Raw genomic sequence first — 16351 nt, forward strand, 5'->3', positions numbered from 1 at the left:
TCATCGATTTTACAGAAAGAGGCCATTCAGCCCAAGGGGTCCATGCTGGTGTTTATGAGCAACACGAGCCTCTTCCTATCATTTTTTATCACATTCCATCAGTATATCCTCTATTCCTTTCATCTTCATGTTTTTATCTAACCTCTCATTAAATACATCTATGCTATTGCTCCAATGAGTCAGTAAGGGGCATGCAAGGAGACAGGTGATTACGCCAGAGTGAGATAGAGATCAAGTGAGTAGCAAATTAGGCTCATGTGGGAAGTCGGTGTGTGGGAGAAAGAGGAGTCGTATATATTAGGAATTATTCTAAGTTGGGAAGAGGAGCAGCTGAGCAGAAATGGACCTGGGTGTAAAACTCACCTTCAGAGCTGAGTTTGAAGAAAAAAAAAAAATCAAACAATGACATCACAGGAAAGCCATAAGTCCATTGGTTGGTAAGAAACTGCTGATGGGAGTGTCTTTAAATAGCTGTAAATTAGAAAAGCGTATTATTTTTAAAGAAGTGGTTGCTTGGATTTGAGAAAGAAACACTAGGAATAAGGGGAAATCAAGTACAGTAATAAGTAAACCAAAGTGAAATAAAATTAATGTAAGGGAAGTAAAGTTAAGACATATTGGGGAAGCTCGGTCATGTGGTATGCACGTCCTGTAATATGTGGGAAGTCGTGGACACCACTGGTGACCTAGGCAACCACATGTGCAGGATGTGCTGCCAGCCGGGTTTCGGAGCTCAAGCGGTGGCTGGAGTCACTGTGGCTCATCCGCGAGGCTGAGAGCTGCATGGTTAGCACATTCAGAGAGGTGAGCACACCACAGGTTAGGAGCATGGAGGGAGAAAAAGAATGGGTATCCACCAGGAAGTCCAAGAGAACCAGGCAGATAGTGCAGGGCCCTGGGGTCCCACTTATTAATTGGTTTTCCATTTTGGACACTGATGCGAGCATTGATTCCTCAGAGGAGTGCAGTCGGAGCCAAGTTTGTGGCACTACAAGTGGCTGGGCTATACAGGAGTGGAGGAAGAGGAAAGGAAAAGCAATACTGTTAAGGGATTCATTAGGGGAACAGATGGGTGTTTCTGTGGCTGTAGATGTGACTCCAGGATGGTATGTTGCCTCCCTGATGCTAGGATGAAGGATGTCACTGAGTGGTTGCAGGACATTCTTCTGGGGGAGGGTGAACAGCCAGAGGTCATGGTCCACATTGGTACTAACAACATAGGAAGGAAGGAATGTGATCCTGCAGACAGGGAGCTAGGTAGAAAATTAGCAACCAGGACCTCAAAAGTAGTAATCTCTAGATTACTCCCAGTGCCAAGTGCAAGTGAGTACAGAACTAGGAGGATGAAGCAGATGAATGCATGGCTGGCAAGATGGTGTAGGAGGGAAGGCTTTAGATTCCTGGGACACTGGGATCAGCTCTGGGGAAGACAGCAACTGCACAAGCCAGATGGGTCACACCTGAACAGAGCTGGGATGAAGTTCCTTACAGGGCATTTTGCTAGTGCTGGTGGGGAGGCTTTAAACTAACTCAGCAGGGGTGTGGGAACCAAGAGAAAATATTAGAGAAGAATACTAGGGTGTACAAAATAGTGGGAGAGACAGGTGAATAGAGTTATGGGTAATAAGTTAATAGGCTAAGTTGGAGTAAGGGAGAAAGTAATGAAGTCTAAATCAAGGTTATACTGCATGTATGTGAATGCATGGAGTATAGTAAATAAGATTGGGAGTTACAGGCACAGATTGCCATGCAGTAATATGATGTTGTGACAACAACAGAGACCTGGCTCAAGGAAGGGCAGGACTGGGTGCTAAATATTCTTGGGTACAAGGTGTTCAGCAAAGCTAGGAGGGAAGGAAAGGAGGAGGGGTAGTGGTATTGTTTAAGGAAAGCATTTCAATGCTGGATAAAGAGGATGTCCCAGAGGGTTCAAAGACAGAATCAATTTGGCTAGAGCTAAGGAACAAAAAAATGTGCAATTACATTGCTCGGTGTAGTCTATAGACTGCCAAATAGTGAGAAGGATTTAGAGGATCAAATCTGCAGGGAAATTAGAGAGGTGCAAACATTACCGAGTAGTTATAATGGGGGACTTTACCCGAATATAGACTGGGATAGTGGCAGTATAAAGGGTGGAGAGGGGAAGGAGTTCATAGAGTGTGTTCAAGAGAATTTTCTACAGCAGTATGTGTCCAGTCCAACAAGAAAGGATGCACTGCTAGACCTGGTTCTTGGAAATGAGGTGGGCCAAGTAGATCAAGTGTCAATGGGGGAACATTTAGGAGACAGTGATCATTGTATCATAAGGTTTAGGATGAAGGTAGAAAAGGACAATGTGCAATCCAGGGTAATAATAATTAACTAGGGGAGCGCTAACTTCAATGGGGCAAGAATGGAGCTGGGCCAGATAGACTGGAACCAAAGGTTGGCAGGAAAAACTGTTGCTAAACAATGGGCTACCTTCAAAAAAAAGAAATGGTTTGGGCACAGTCAAGGTATATTCCCTCAGAAGGGAAAGATAGGGCAAACAAATCCAGAGCTCCCTGGATGAAAAAGGAGATAGAAATTAAGATGGAGGTAAAGTATGCTTTTGACAGGTGTCAAGTAGAAAATACAACTGAGAACCAAGCTGAATACAGAAGGTTCAGAGGAGAGGTGAAGATCAAATAAGAGGAGCAAAGAGGGAATATGAGAAAAGACTGGCAGCCAACATAAAGGGGAATCCCAAAGTCTTCTATAGACATATAAATAGTAAAAAGGTGGTAAAACGAGGAGTAAGGCCGATTAGGGACCAAAAAAGGGATTTATACATGGAGGCAGGGGGCATGGCTGAGGTGTTAAATGAATGCTTTGCATCTGTCTTTACCAAGGAAGCAGATGCTATCCAGGCCATGGTGACAGAGGAGGAAACTCTGTCACTTGAAGGGTTCAAAATTGATAAGGAGGAGTTATTGGATAAACTGTTGGTACTTAAAGTTGACAAGACACCGAGGCCGGGTGAGATGCATTAAAGGAAATTGACAGAAGTGAAAGTGGAAATTCAGGGGCACTAGCCATAATCTTTCAGTCTTCCCTAGGCCCGGGGTGTAAGAGGACTGGAGGATTACAAACATAACACCCTTGTTCAAAAAAGGTTGTAAGGTTAAGCTCAGCAATTTCAGACCAATCAGTTCAACTTCACTGGTGGGAAAGCTTCTAGAAACAATTATTTGGGATAGAATTAATAGTTACATGGAAAAGTGTTGGTTAATTGGAAGAGGCAGTATGGATTTCTAAAGGGAAAATCGTGTTTAACTAACTGGCTGGAGTTTTTTTGAAGAGGTGACGGAGAGGGTTGATGAGGGTAGTGATGCTAATGTGGTGTACATGGACGTCCAAAAGGCATTCGATACAGTGCCGCACAACAGACTTGTGAGAAAAGCTATAGCTCATAGAATAAAAGAGACAGTAGCAACGTAGCTGAGATTAGGAAACAGCAAGTAATGGTTAGTGGACATTTTTCGGGCTGGAAGAAGGTTTGTAGTGCAGTTACCCAGGGTCAGAATTGGGACCCTTGCTTTTCCTGATATACATTAATGATTTAGATCTTGGTGTGCAGGGGACAATTTCAAAGTTTGCGGATGATACGAAACTTGAAAGTGTTGTAAATTGCGAGGAGGACAGTGTAGAACTTCAAGAGGACATAGACAAGTTGGGACAGTGGACAGATAGGTGGCAGATGAAGTTCAATGTGAAAAAGTGTGAGGTGATTCATTTTGGTAGGAAGAACATGGAGAGACAATATAAAATAAGAGGTGCTACTCTGAAGGGGGTGCAGCAGCAGAGGGACCTGGGTGTATATGTGCATAAGTATTTAAAGGTTGCAGAGGTGGAGAGAGCAATTAATAAAGCGTACACTATCCTGGGCTTTATTAATAGGAGCATAGAATACAAGAGCAGGGAGGTTATGCTGAACTTGCATAGGACACTAGTTAGACCTTAGCTGGAGTATTGTGTACAATTCTGGGTGCCACACTTTAGGAAGGATGTGAACACATTGGAGAGAGTGCAGAAGAGGTTTACAGGAATGGTTCCAGGGATGAGAAACTTCAGTTACAAAGATAGATTGGAGAAGTTGAGACTGTTCTCCTTGGAGAGGAGAAGGCTAAGAGGAGATTTGATACAGGTGTTCAAAATCATGAGGGGGCTGGACAGAACAGATAGAGAGAAACTGTTCCAGCTTGTAAAAGGATCGAGAATGAGAGGCACAGATTTAAAATAATTTGTAAAAGAAGCAAATGTGATATGAGAAAAAGCATTTTCACACAGTGAATGGTTTGGGTCTGGAATGCACTGACTGGAAGTGTGGTGGAGGCATTCAAGAGGGCACTGCTTTTATTTAAATAATAATCTAACATGCAGGGTTACAGGGAAAGGGAAATAGATTGGCATTAAGTCATAATGCTCATTTGGTGAGCCGGTGCAGACACAATGGACTGAATGGCCTCTTTCTGTGCCGTAACAATTCTGTGATTTGTCTAATTTTTTTCGATTAATTCACTATGAATACAAAAGGAAAATACTGCAGACGCTGGAGATCTGAAATTAGAACAAAGTTCTGGAAAAGTTCAGATCTGGCAACATCTGTGGAGAGACAAACAAGGTTAATGTTTTGAGTCTCAAATGACACTTCTTCAGAACCCTTAAAGGAGCAGGGTGTGAGAAAGTGTCGTCAAGTTCTGAAGAAGTCATTTTCAGCCTAAAACAACAACACACTTTCTCTCTCCACCTGCTCCCAGACCTGATCAGTATTTCCAGCATTTTCTGTTTTTATTTCACTATGAAAATGGCAGCTGTCAATATCAGCAGCCAGGGTGCAAATATGTGGCCTCGCACACCCCAGAGGTGCCTGCGAGGAGGAGCCTGGCATCAGCTTCCTACTTGCCTGCAAGGGATTAAACCATCAGGGAGAAATCAGCATTTTCAGCCCTTGCATAGGTACCGCTTAAGAGGCCAGTTCAGAGCGTCACTGATGGATGCTTGAAGCTAAAGCCCAGTTTGCCTCCCTCACCAACTCCTCAGCTGTATTCAGTCTCTGACCCCAAGAGACTGATAAAAGGGAAAAGAAGAAACTTAACATGGAAACATCTCCAAAAAGTTAAATATCCAGGCCCGTTTCAACAGTGCGGTGCCCCCTGTTCTGCCAAACCAGCCGAGTGTAAACTTAGAACAGGATTTTAAAACCCTTTTTTAAATGAGTCACTGCAAGTAATTTTTGAACCAATTTCTCCAAACAGAAGTTGAACATCCTGCAGTTGGAGCTTTTGGGCCAAGATGTGGGTTCGATTAATTATGTTTTCTTATGTCACCACCCAGCATTTCTTCATCACAATCAAAACCAACCTGACTATTCCCATTGGGATTGTGCACACTTGTGTCATTCCACAGTGGCTGCTGCTGTGAAGATGTGAGCATCAGATCTGAGATTAGTGCCTGAACATGTTCACTCAGCAACACAAATGTGGAGTCTTGTCATTCTTTTCCTTGTTTCAGTGACTGTGGCTTCAGACTTTGTGCCGCATTCATTTCTAACCTGAGCTGATGGTGCAGGAAGCTTTTAAAACTGGTGGGGAACAAAGAGTTCTGCGTGCGGACCATTCTTCACCATTGGCTTCATAAAAATGCACACGCTTCCTCCACAAGTTAATCATTCTTCACTTTCTGTACTCTGCTCTCCAAGATGCTGAATCCAGGTATAGTTTCACCCCACAGCCATTCAAGTGCACATTCACTTGTGAACTGCAATGTTCAATGTAACTGGACTCTTCAGTTATGGGTATTAGTTACAGCTGATCCCAGTCCTATCCTCATCACATACACAGGGACGAGCAAAAGTGGGAATCTGGACTGATTGGTTTTCCAGTCTGAAACCCAGGTGATGTATATCATTGCATCCTCAGCACTGCCCCATCAGGATCAGGAGCGATGCTATAATATTCAGCTCGATACAAGCATCGGCAGTGATCCCAACTTCCTGATTATTTTGCAGCATTCCAGTTGATATCATTCATCCCACTTCTAAACAATATTAGTTTGCATTAGCCAATCAGACTACAACATTGACTACAATAGACTTGGAAGTTCCTCCAGAACTGAGAGGTTGACTGTCTGCTAAGGGCGTGACATTATAGAATATATCACAGTCACAACATTAAAGCCAGAAAAAAAGTTTCCTTTTAAATGTGTTGGATTAATGAGCCTGATTGTGATCCACGTTGGTCTCTGAATTTGAATTCAGCCATGCTTTATGAGGTGGAAAGCTATCCTAGTTTGAACAGTCTCAATCCAGTACCTAATGGGCGAAAGACCAAAGAGTGCAACTGCTTATAATTGAGTTGATATTAAATTGGGATCTCATTTAGAAAAAGCTCAAACCAAAGATAGAAATGGATATGTAATTCTGGTAACTAGGTGGTTCTACTTTGAGACAGATGGGAGGATGTGTTGCAGTCACTGAATGTAGTTTGGGGGTCATTTTCACTTGGAGCTGGAAGAGAACTGGAGGGGGCACATCAGCTGCTCATTACACACCCCACCTCATTCTTCTTCTAATTGGCTTCATCGTAACCATGGTGCTGGCTCCTGGAAGCATTTTCTGCCAATTCTTCCATTGGCTTGGTGAAACCACAAATGTTTTCTGAATGTAACTTAATTGTGGGTATTATTTCTCACTGGTTTGATTACATGTGATAGAGGGTTTCTTTTGGAAGGGCGAAACTTGTTCAAAACTATATCAGCTCTGGACTGTTGCTGGTTCCAGAGAACAGGAGCACCGGGAACGCCAGTGTATCCAGGGAGCAGTTGTGCCCAGCTGGTCTAATGAACAGGGGAAGAGGTCCAGCCAGTGTCGATCCCGCCAGAACCCAGCAGTATATTCTGACAGACTCTTTGTTTATCTTCATCTTAACTTGCCATAACCCTTGACCTTTCCCCATCTGTTCCATCCTCCAGACATGCAATACTCGATGGAAGACGTGTGTTAGTGACACTGATGGTACCCTTGGGTTTTCCCTTGGAGCTTTGTTTGTCAAAGCAACGTTTGCAGAGGATAGCAAGCAAATCGTAAGTAGAGACTATTGGCACTGCATGCCTGCTCTAATTGTGAATAACCTGAGAACTGTGTTGATTTAATTTAAACCTTTTTATTTTAAACAGTGGGTCACAGTGATATTGAGGAAACAGGTTTTTGGGCCTTTGCTAGCTCCGGCAGTGTAAATGCACCAAATTGCCAACAGTCCCCATCATCATTAGTTCACAATCTTGAGTGTACGTTCACACCATTCCCTCACACTCCTTCAACTCCACCCTCCCCTCAGTAGTGTCGTCCACTCTCACTAGCTGAAAACAGAAAAATTAACAAAGCAATGGCAAAACCAAGCCAAGCCTAACCATTTGTAAATATATTATTCAATCAAATCTTCTGCAAAATTTAACACTTCACAATGTTTGCCAGATGGTTTGTGGAGCTTAAAACAATCTTTAATCGGGCCAGATGAAAAGTTACCAATTGTTTTAATAGACAATCCAACATGAAAATGTACTTAACTTTTGTGCAAAACCAATTATTAAAGCAAATCCAGTGGAAAAACTTCAACTAAACTCACAGCTAGGGAAGTATCAATGCTCCATGACATTTCTTACAATGCACCCCCATGCCTGGAGGTATAACAAGTACCTCAAATTCTGTTTGCAGTTATGTATTCCTTACAGGTTCAAAAGATTAGTTTTGAGCCACTGAAGCACTGTTATCAAATATTGCAATTCCTACACGATTCTCTAGGAAGGAGGGAATTCAGCTGATCTCTGAACCAGCTGGACTGTGGATCAGATTCACACTCGGAGCAGACGTCAAGTGTTACAAACACAGGCTTTTTTTTTTGCACATTGGCACCTTAGTGCATGCTGGGCATCTGTGGTGCAAAACATTCACAAAACGGAGTCCTTGTCAGAAATGAAATGGGGAATGGTCAATGTGAGATAAGCATGGCCAACAATTAATCCAGTGCCACATGCAGAAGGGTTTTCAATATGTTGAAGGTTGGCAACTTGCCCTATAGCTGAGTTTAAAAGATCCATTTGTTAGCAGCGGTAGGATCCCTGATTGTCCACGTTCATTTTATCATTCTGTATCAACGAGGATCAAGTATGACTTGATCACTTCCTGCACCATCCTGGTCCTGTGGGCAGCGAAGTTCAAGTACTATCCAGTTCTTTAGGATAAATGGAGTGGCCCGCAGGATGACTATGTAGAAGAGGAAGTTGAGGAAGGAGCCCAGCACATCCACCCACACTTTTTGCACAGATCCTCTGGGTCCATCTTCAATCCCAGCACCTCATTATAGTGTCTTTTACACCCTCAAGGTGGACCAAAACACTTAACAACCAGTTGGGTACTTTTGAAGTGTAGTCACTGTTGTTATGTAGGACACTTGGGGCCAATTTGTGCACAGCAAGGTCCCAAAACAGCATATGATAATGACCAGATAATCTGTTTATATTGATGTTAGTTGAGGGGTAAATCTTACTCAGGACATCAAGGAGAATTCCCTACTCTTCTTTAAAGAGAGTCATGGGATATTATACGTTCACCTGAGAGGGCATACTGGGCCTCAGTTTGACATCTCATCCAGAAGACAAAACCTCTGACAGCATTAGCTTAGATTTTTTGTTCCAGTCCCTGTAGTGGGACTTGAACCCAAAACCTTCAGACTCAGAAGTGAGAGTGCTACCAGCTGAGCCACAGCTGACATTGTAATAGGCTTCTCTTGCCAGATGACTTGGGTCACACAGAGGCAGCAGACTGAATTGAAATTCCCTCTTCCAGCTCATGTAAATACCATATACATTGACCACATTGCACTGCCTCATTCAGTGACCATTCTTTATGAACATAGACTGTGAGTGTTGGCAGACTATATAACCACAGGAGCATTACAACTAGCTCCAGTCTAATGTTGAGCTGATGCTTCTGCATTAGTCAATATGTTGCACTCCCCCCTTTTATCCTCCCTGTCCCTGGAGCCCTGAGTACAGTTGGATTAATTATTTCAAAAATATTCAAAGGACTGAACAGAAATAACTGGATTAAACAACTCCATGTGAAAAGCTCACTCCCACACAGGCACTATGGGCGTCCTCCTGACTACAATTTTTTTATGACCCAAATGGCTGTGATTAGTTAACTTGGCACAAAGAAAGGATTGAACCAAGGCTTTAACAATCAGTATGGTTCTGTCCCACCTTGTGCACTTTCTGACTGAGCCATTGGGGGTACTATGGATGGCTAGGTTTTAGAATGGAGCCTGAGGGAGAGGCTCCCAGTCATACCACTCACCTTTGTGTATCCTTAATCAGTCTGACCATTGGGCTACTACAAAAATATACCTTTCCTGTGTGCGGTTTTGACCCTTTTCCTGAGTTCTAGGCAGAATGAGATGTGTACTATAGGTCTTAGGCCTCATTGTCCTCTGTATCTCCAGCTTCAAAAACTTACTCCAGAGAGGGTCACTCAATGTGGTATGAGGCAAGGCTACTTGTGTTTGTGCAGCTGACTAAATAGAACGTTCTGGAGTGGTTATCCTTTGTCCAGGTTTTGGAGCAGCAGAGAGGAGGTTTGAGGATTACAAGCTATGTTATTCTGGTAACAAAACTCCACATGTTAAATTGTATCTCAAATTATCACTTCATCCCTTAAACAGATAGTCTCAAGTATAACCATCACTTGACTTAATCCTCTAATATTTCTGACTCGTGTAAAAGTAGACCCTTCTCACTATTCCTAGACACTTTACACTAAAAACAGATCCAGAGAAACAGCATTTGCAGCAAGGACACAGTGTTTGAGCTGACTTGACAGGGTTAGAGACTGATGGATTGTTTCCCCGACTCAGGAAGCTAGAACACAGGCACGGTCTCAGGATAAGTGCTCAATCATTTGGGACTGAGATGAGGAGAAATTTCTTCACTCCAAAGGGTTGTGAATGTTTGGAATTTTCTACCCCAGAGGGTTGTAGATGCTCCATCATTGAGTATATTCAAGGCCAAGATAGACAGGGTTCTGTACTCTCAGGGCACTGGGGAGCAGGCAGAAACGTGGAGTTAAATCAGCTATGATCATATTGAATGGTGGAGCATGCTCGAGGGGCCTATTTTAATCTTATGTCATAGTTTGATCAGCGTATTATCGTTCATTCATGCACCATGCTTAAGTCAGGTATTATAAAACCTCAGTGATATCAACATTTCCCTGGGTAAACCAGCCCTCTGGAGACCGTGGATTTGGAAGGTGATTTCGTAGAAGCTTTGGCCAATTGCTGTACGTTCTGTGAGTAGCACATGCTGTTGCCATTGTGTGTCAGCAGTGGAGGGAGCAAACGTTGAAGTTGGTGGATGGGGTGCCAATCAAGCGGGCTGCTTTGTCCTGGACAGTGTCGAGCTTCTTGACTGTTTTTGGAGCCGCATTCATCCAGGTAAGTGGGGAGTATTCCATCACACTCCTGACTTGTGCTGTAGGTGGTGGACAGGCTTTGGGGAGTCAGGAGGTGAGCCACTTGTTGCAGAATACATACCCTACGATAGGGGTACCAGGAATACATACCCTAATAGGGGTACCAGGAGCCCAACCAACTGTAGCTAAAACTAGAGCCTAGAAAAAGAGGGGATTTTGAAAATAAAATAAAATGAAATGTTTTGAATACATTCCATTTGGATATAGACCAGTCCTCCTCAGCCCTCAGTGCGAATGGGTCCTTCAAATCCAAAGCCTTGGTTATAAGGCAACATGATTAAAGTATTATCCTGCACTTAGAGTTCCATTTAACCCTTGGGCAGAGCTGAGCAGTTCATTAAATCTTGGTGTTGTTTGCAGGCTGAGGAGATGATTTCAGAAATTAAAACTGCATTTGAGGAGAGTCTGAAGCAAACCAAGTGGATGGATGAAGAGACCAAAAAAGCTGCAAAGGAAAAGGTAACATGAGTCACAGAATGGCCGTGTAGAATAATGCGATCGATCCCAGGTCAGGATGGAGAAAGGCTGCATGTAACAGGAGTGATTATCGTAGCCCTGGTCAGGTTAACTAAAGCAAAACACTGAGGGTGCTGGAAATCTGAAATGAGATCAGAAAAATACTGCAAATACTCAGCAGGTCCAGAGAGCATCTGTGGAGAGACAGAATTGACGTTTCACACTGATCACCCTTCATCCAGTCTCCACACACACAATCCATGCCAACAGCAGTGATTGGTTAGAGTTTGGTGGACAGGTGATCTCTTATTGTTCAACTGCACTCAGAATCTGCTTCTGGGATCTTTAATATGAAACTGTACAACATGAGACATTGAAGCAGATGGTTTGTTGCTAGGAGTGTCTGCAATGGTACAGTTATCTTGGATGATTTTATTGTTGCCCCCCTCTCTGGGCCCCAGACCTAGGATGTTGAGAGCAGTTGAGGGCGAACATTGATATAAATTAGCAAGTGAACCGGAGGCTTAGCTGCTCCATATGGTTCATACATCTTTCTCTTTGAACTATGGATTTGGTGGGGGTGGGGGTGGGGAAAGCCCTCTTCACTTACTCTGAAAGCTATCTGTCCATCTCATTGACACTGCCCTCACCCATTTTGATTTTTATACTGCAGATCTCCCCGTCCACACCTCATGTCAGTATGGCAAGTTGGACCCTGATCGATCAGTGCTATGGAGGCTATGCAGTGTAGCAGAGGATGCTTCAGGCAGTTCTCCCTCCCAGGTCACTTGGTGTTTCGGTCAGGTCTGACATTGGTTTAGACTTGCGTTGATGCTGGTGTCATCGGCTGTTTTGAACTGTTGATTCCGGACGACAGTAATCGGGCAGCCAGTGCCTCTCCCCTGTGTGAGCACTCTGGACTCACTGAAGCCACTGCCCAGAAAGACCCAAGACCAGAACGCACGAGTCTTCCCAAACACTGGGTGAAACCAATGTTGCAGCTTTCCTGTGGGGTTTTTCACAAGCTGTGTATGATCTCTGCTTCAGGAAAGAGCCTACAAGTTCTCAATGGCAGCAGTATAGAAATAGCTCAGTGATGCAGCAGTAGATGTGTTGAACAACTTTGCTTGCATATTTACTTCTTTCAAACTCATTTGTGGGATGTAGGAATCACTGGCAAGGGTGGCATTTATTGCCCATTCCTAGTTACTCTGAGAAGGTGGTGGTGGCTTACAGGGGTAATTAAGAGTCAAGCATGTTGATGTGGGACTGGAGTTGTATGTAGACTAAACTGGGTAAGGTGGGTGGTGGAGGGTGGGGGGGGTTCAGGACTTCCCTGAAGGACATGGATGAACCAGTTGAGTTTCTTTACAACTATCCAACAGCTCACCAGCTTTTTATATCCAGGTTTCTTTGCATGGGATCCAAATTCTAAAACTCCCTTTGGTGTAATTTGTACTTCCCTTCTCTGGGTTATTGGTCAGGTTAAATAATCACCACACTAACAAGCACAGTACGATGTGACAAGGACCATATGGACTGCAGTGGTTGAAGAAGGCAGCTCACCACCGCCTTCTCAAGGGCAATTAGGGATGGGCAATAAATGCTGGCCCAGCCAGCGATGCCCACATCCCTTGAATGAATGAATAAATAAAGGAAAAGCAGATAAAATCTCATCTGGGTGCATTTGTTTCAGTACTGAAACGTTACCTAACAGGCCTCAGCTGGACTGGTAAGGTTATCTGAAGGTCACAACTAGTGGAAAATGTTTACGCCTTCACCATGTGTAGGGAGGAGTTGTTCATTTGGCAAAAGTTCAAAGTAAGGAGGTTGCTGCTTCCTCTCTTGTTGCAATAACATCTGTCAAAGATCGTAAAACATTCTTATAATTCAAAAAGAACCCTCAGCTTTTTTGCTATGACCAAGTATTGGTCATGTCAGGATGGCACTGAATCTAAAGGTGCAGATTTATTCAGGAGAAACTGAATTTTGAGTCTGTAGAAAGTACAGTGCTGAAGGTTTGCACCTTTCCTGGTGGATGTTGAAGATGGGGTAGATTTCCATCTTTGTTACTTTGCCTTGGAGTATTATAATTTGCTGCTCTTTTACTGAGTAAAGGAGGAATCTGGAGCCAGTCTTTCCTTATCATAGGTTTATTCACAAAACTCAGAGCACACAGGTACAAACTCCCTTTTCTTCTCCCTCCCGCTGAACAGGTGGAAACCAGCTCCTATATATACTTAAGAATAATGCCCTAACCTTTCCCCAGTTAGTAACAGCTGCTCTCACTTACAACTAGAGCATGCCCTTCATTGTGACGGGATTGCAACATTAACATGGAGCACTGTACTGGGTACTAGTGATGCAGTGGTTATGTTGTTGGACCAGCAAACCAGAGGCCAGCAATTCAATACCCACCATGGCAAATTGTATTCAATTTAATATGAAAGAGAAGCTGATACCAGTAAAAGTGACCATGAAGGTGATGGGTTTTCGTAAAGTATCAAATGATTCATTAATGTCCCCAAAGGAAGGAAGCCTGCTGTCCTGGCCCAGTCTGATTGGCGTGACTCTAGTCAATGTGAAGCGGCCTGGCAGGCAATTCGGTTGCATCAAAACAATTCCAGTAGGTTGAAAAGGCACACCCATCACCACTTCTCAGGGAAACCAGGAACCAGCAATAAATGCTGAGCTTATCAGTGATGCCCGCATCCTGAGAATGAATTTTTAGTAAAGCAGACTAAGGACCATCTGGTGGGAGAGTCTCACAACCCATACAAAACTTGGCCTGATTTGGCCTCTCTTCAGGGTGGTTTAGATTGATTTATTCTGTTTGAAGTCTCTTTTCATTGACTGATCACTGGCACAGGAGACCGTGGTGCTCGACTCAGGCACACACTCTCAGGGAGCAGGAAATCGATGGGTTACTGGGAGGAGATGACCTGTAGTCTGATGGCCAGTGTTGTTGGGGGTGGGGGGAGGGGGGGAAATCCAAGCCTTGGGCTGCTTTAACACTGGGGGCTGTTCTAATCGACATCCCTGAGTTACACACTGCTGCACCCAACTTCTTAACCCAGCAAGACAATTGTGGGCCCCTGAAAAAATGGGACAAAATAAATGGCCCTGGGCATAAGAGAAGTGGATATATTGGTGCAAAACTAACTCATGGGCCCAGTCTCTCAGAATATTTGTGCTGGGACTTCTGACACCTCCCACAGAATCCAAAACTGCCCAAGTGGATTTGTACACAACTGATTTGATTGAATATTCGCAATCCTGCCCATGACCAAACAATATTGTAACTATGGAAACCACTTAAAATAAAAGTTCATTTCCCCTGAGATGCTGAACAGTGGGCCCATTAACTGATTTGAATAGCCTGAAGTATAATTAAAATTGCTATTAATGTTATTAAGGTTCAGAATCAATGTTGCATGATAATCATTGCCACTTTAGATCAATTATATGACTTATAATAAACCCTTGTAGAGAATTACACTACTTTATTCCTAATTGACCTGTAAATATTGCTCAATGAACCTTACCCGAGACACTATAATTGAGGTAAAATGATGGCTAAACAGCTAAATGTTGTCTGTTAACTCTCTTCCACAGTGGTGATTGGCAGTCAGTATTGTCACTGCTGATTGGGCAGTACACTCATTGTTTACTAAGTTCGATGTTGTCCCAGTGGAAATCACTGACCAGACATGGGTGTTGCTATGACAACACCGTTTTAGCCGCATGCACTAATTTTAGTGGGATATGGGTTACCCACAACTCAGATGCTTCACACGTGTATGTTTACTTCACAAATGTATCAGGTTGCACACTAGTCAAAGCAGGAAGGCATTCGCAATTATCAAAAACACTCTCCTTTGTTCCTAACCATTTCACTGACAGACAAAGGTGCAAGTATGAATATCGAGGTCACATACCCGATGACAAAGTTGTTCTTTTTTAATCTTACCAAAAGTTTCACTATTGAATTCTCTATTGGCCAGATGTGGATGTTGTGTTATCTTATTGGTTTCATGCAAGTATAGCAGTTGAAGTGGGCTCGTTTAAACCGAGCTGTGTTGAGTCGAAGCTCTGACTGCAGTGTCGATGTTGTGAGGTGACCAGCTCATTTCTTCACCTTGTGGGTGATCTGGGGATTATGCTCAGTGTCAGTTTCCTCTCGAGACTCCCAAGGAATGTTATTGTCCAAAAATCACACGAGCTTGTCAAAAGTTTCTCTTTCTGCTATTTATTGCGATTTTCAAATAATTTAAAATAACCCCAAGTAGGGCATATTAAAACTTCTGACAACCTGTTGGTGAAGGAGGAAATCAGAAGTCAATCTTCACAAAGGTTTAGATTTATTCACAAAGTAAAACATTACAAATGTATGCGAACGTACGGATTAAGAGCAGGAGTAGGCCACTCGGCCCCTCAAGGCTGCTCCACCATTCAATAAGATCATGGTTGATCTGATTGTAATCTCAACTGCATATTCCTGCCTACCCCTGATAAACTTTCTCCCCCTTGCTTATCAAGAATCTATCTAGCTCGGCCTTAAAAATATTCAAAGGCTCTGCTTCCACTGCCTTTTGAGGAAGAGAGTTCCAAAGACTCTCAACCCTCTGAGAGAAAAAATTTTTCCTCATCTGTCTTAAATGAGTAACCCCTTATTTTTAAACAGTGACCCCCTAGTTCTAGATTCTCCCACAAGAGGAAACATCCTTTCCACATTGACCCTGTCAAGACCTCTCAGGATCTTATCTGTTTCAATCAAGTTGCCTCTTACTCTTCTAAACTCCAGTAGATACAAGCCTAACCTGTCCAACGTTTCCTCATAAGACAACCCACCCATTCCAGGTTTTAGGATAGTAAGACTTCTCTGAATTGCCTCCAATGCATTTACATCCTTTGTTCAATAAGGAGATCAATACTGTACACACTACTCCAGATGTGGTCACACTAATGTCCTGTAACTGAAACATAACCTCCTTACTTTTGTATTCAATTCCCCTCGCAATAAATGATAACATTCTATTAGCTTTCCTAATTACTTGCTGTACCTGCATACTAGCCTTTTGTGATTCATGCACAAGGACACCTAGATCCCTCTGCACCTTAGAGCTCTGCAATCTATCACCATTTAGATAATGTTTCTTTTTTATTTTTCCTGCCAAAATGGACAATTTCATGCTTTCCCACATTATACTCCACTTGCCAGGCCTTGGCCTGCTCACTTAACCTACCTGTGTCCCCTTATTGCCTCCTTGTGTTCCCTTCACATCTTACTTTCCTACCTATCTTTGTGTCATCAGCAAATTTAGCAACCATACCCTTGGTCCCTTCACC

The 16351-nt window shown here is 43.2% G+C and overlaps 1 protein-coding gene across 5 annotated transcripts in view; it reads left to right on the plus strand.

Annotated features, from left to right (window-relative positions):
* The window catches only part of LOC121288335 (endothelin-converting enzyme 1-like), a 340217-nt gene that overhangs the window by 282925 nt on the left and 40941 nt on the right, over positions 1–16351 (plus strand). For all 5 annotated transcript variants that reach the window (XM_041206886.1, XM_041206887.1, XM_041206889.1 and 2 more), the window contains 2 exons: positions 6991–7101; positions 10907–11005. In XM_041206886.1, coding sequence (XP_041062820.1) covers positions 6991–7101; positions 10907–11005 — 210 coding nt within the window. The remainder of the gene's footprint in view (positions 1–6990; positions 7102–10906; positions 11006–16351) is intronic.

The sequence above is a fragment of the Carcharodon carcharias genome, chromosome 15 (genome assembly GCF_017639515.1).
Source record: "Carcharodon carcharias isolate sCarCar2 chromosome 15, sCarCar2.pri, whole genome shotgun sequence".
NCBI lineage: Eukaryota > Metazoa > Chordata > Chondrichthyes > Lamniformes > Lamnidae > Carcharodon > Carcharodon carcharias.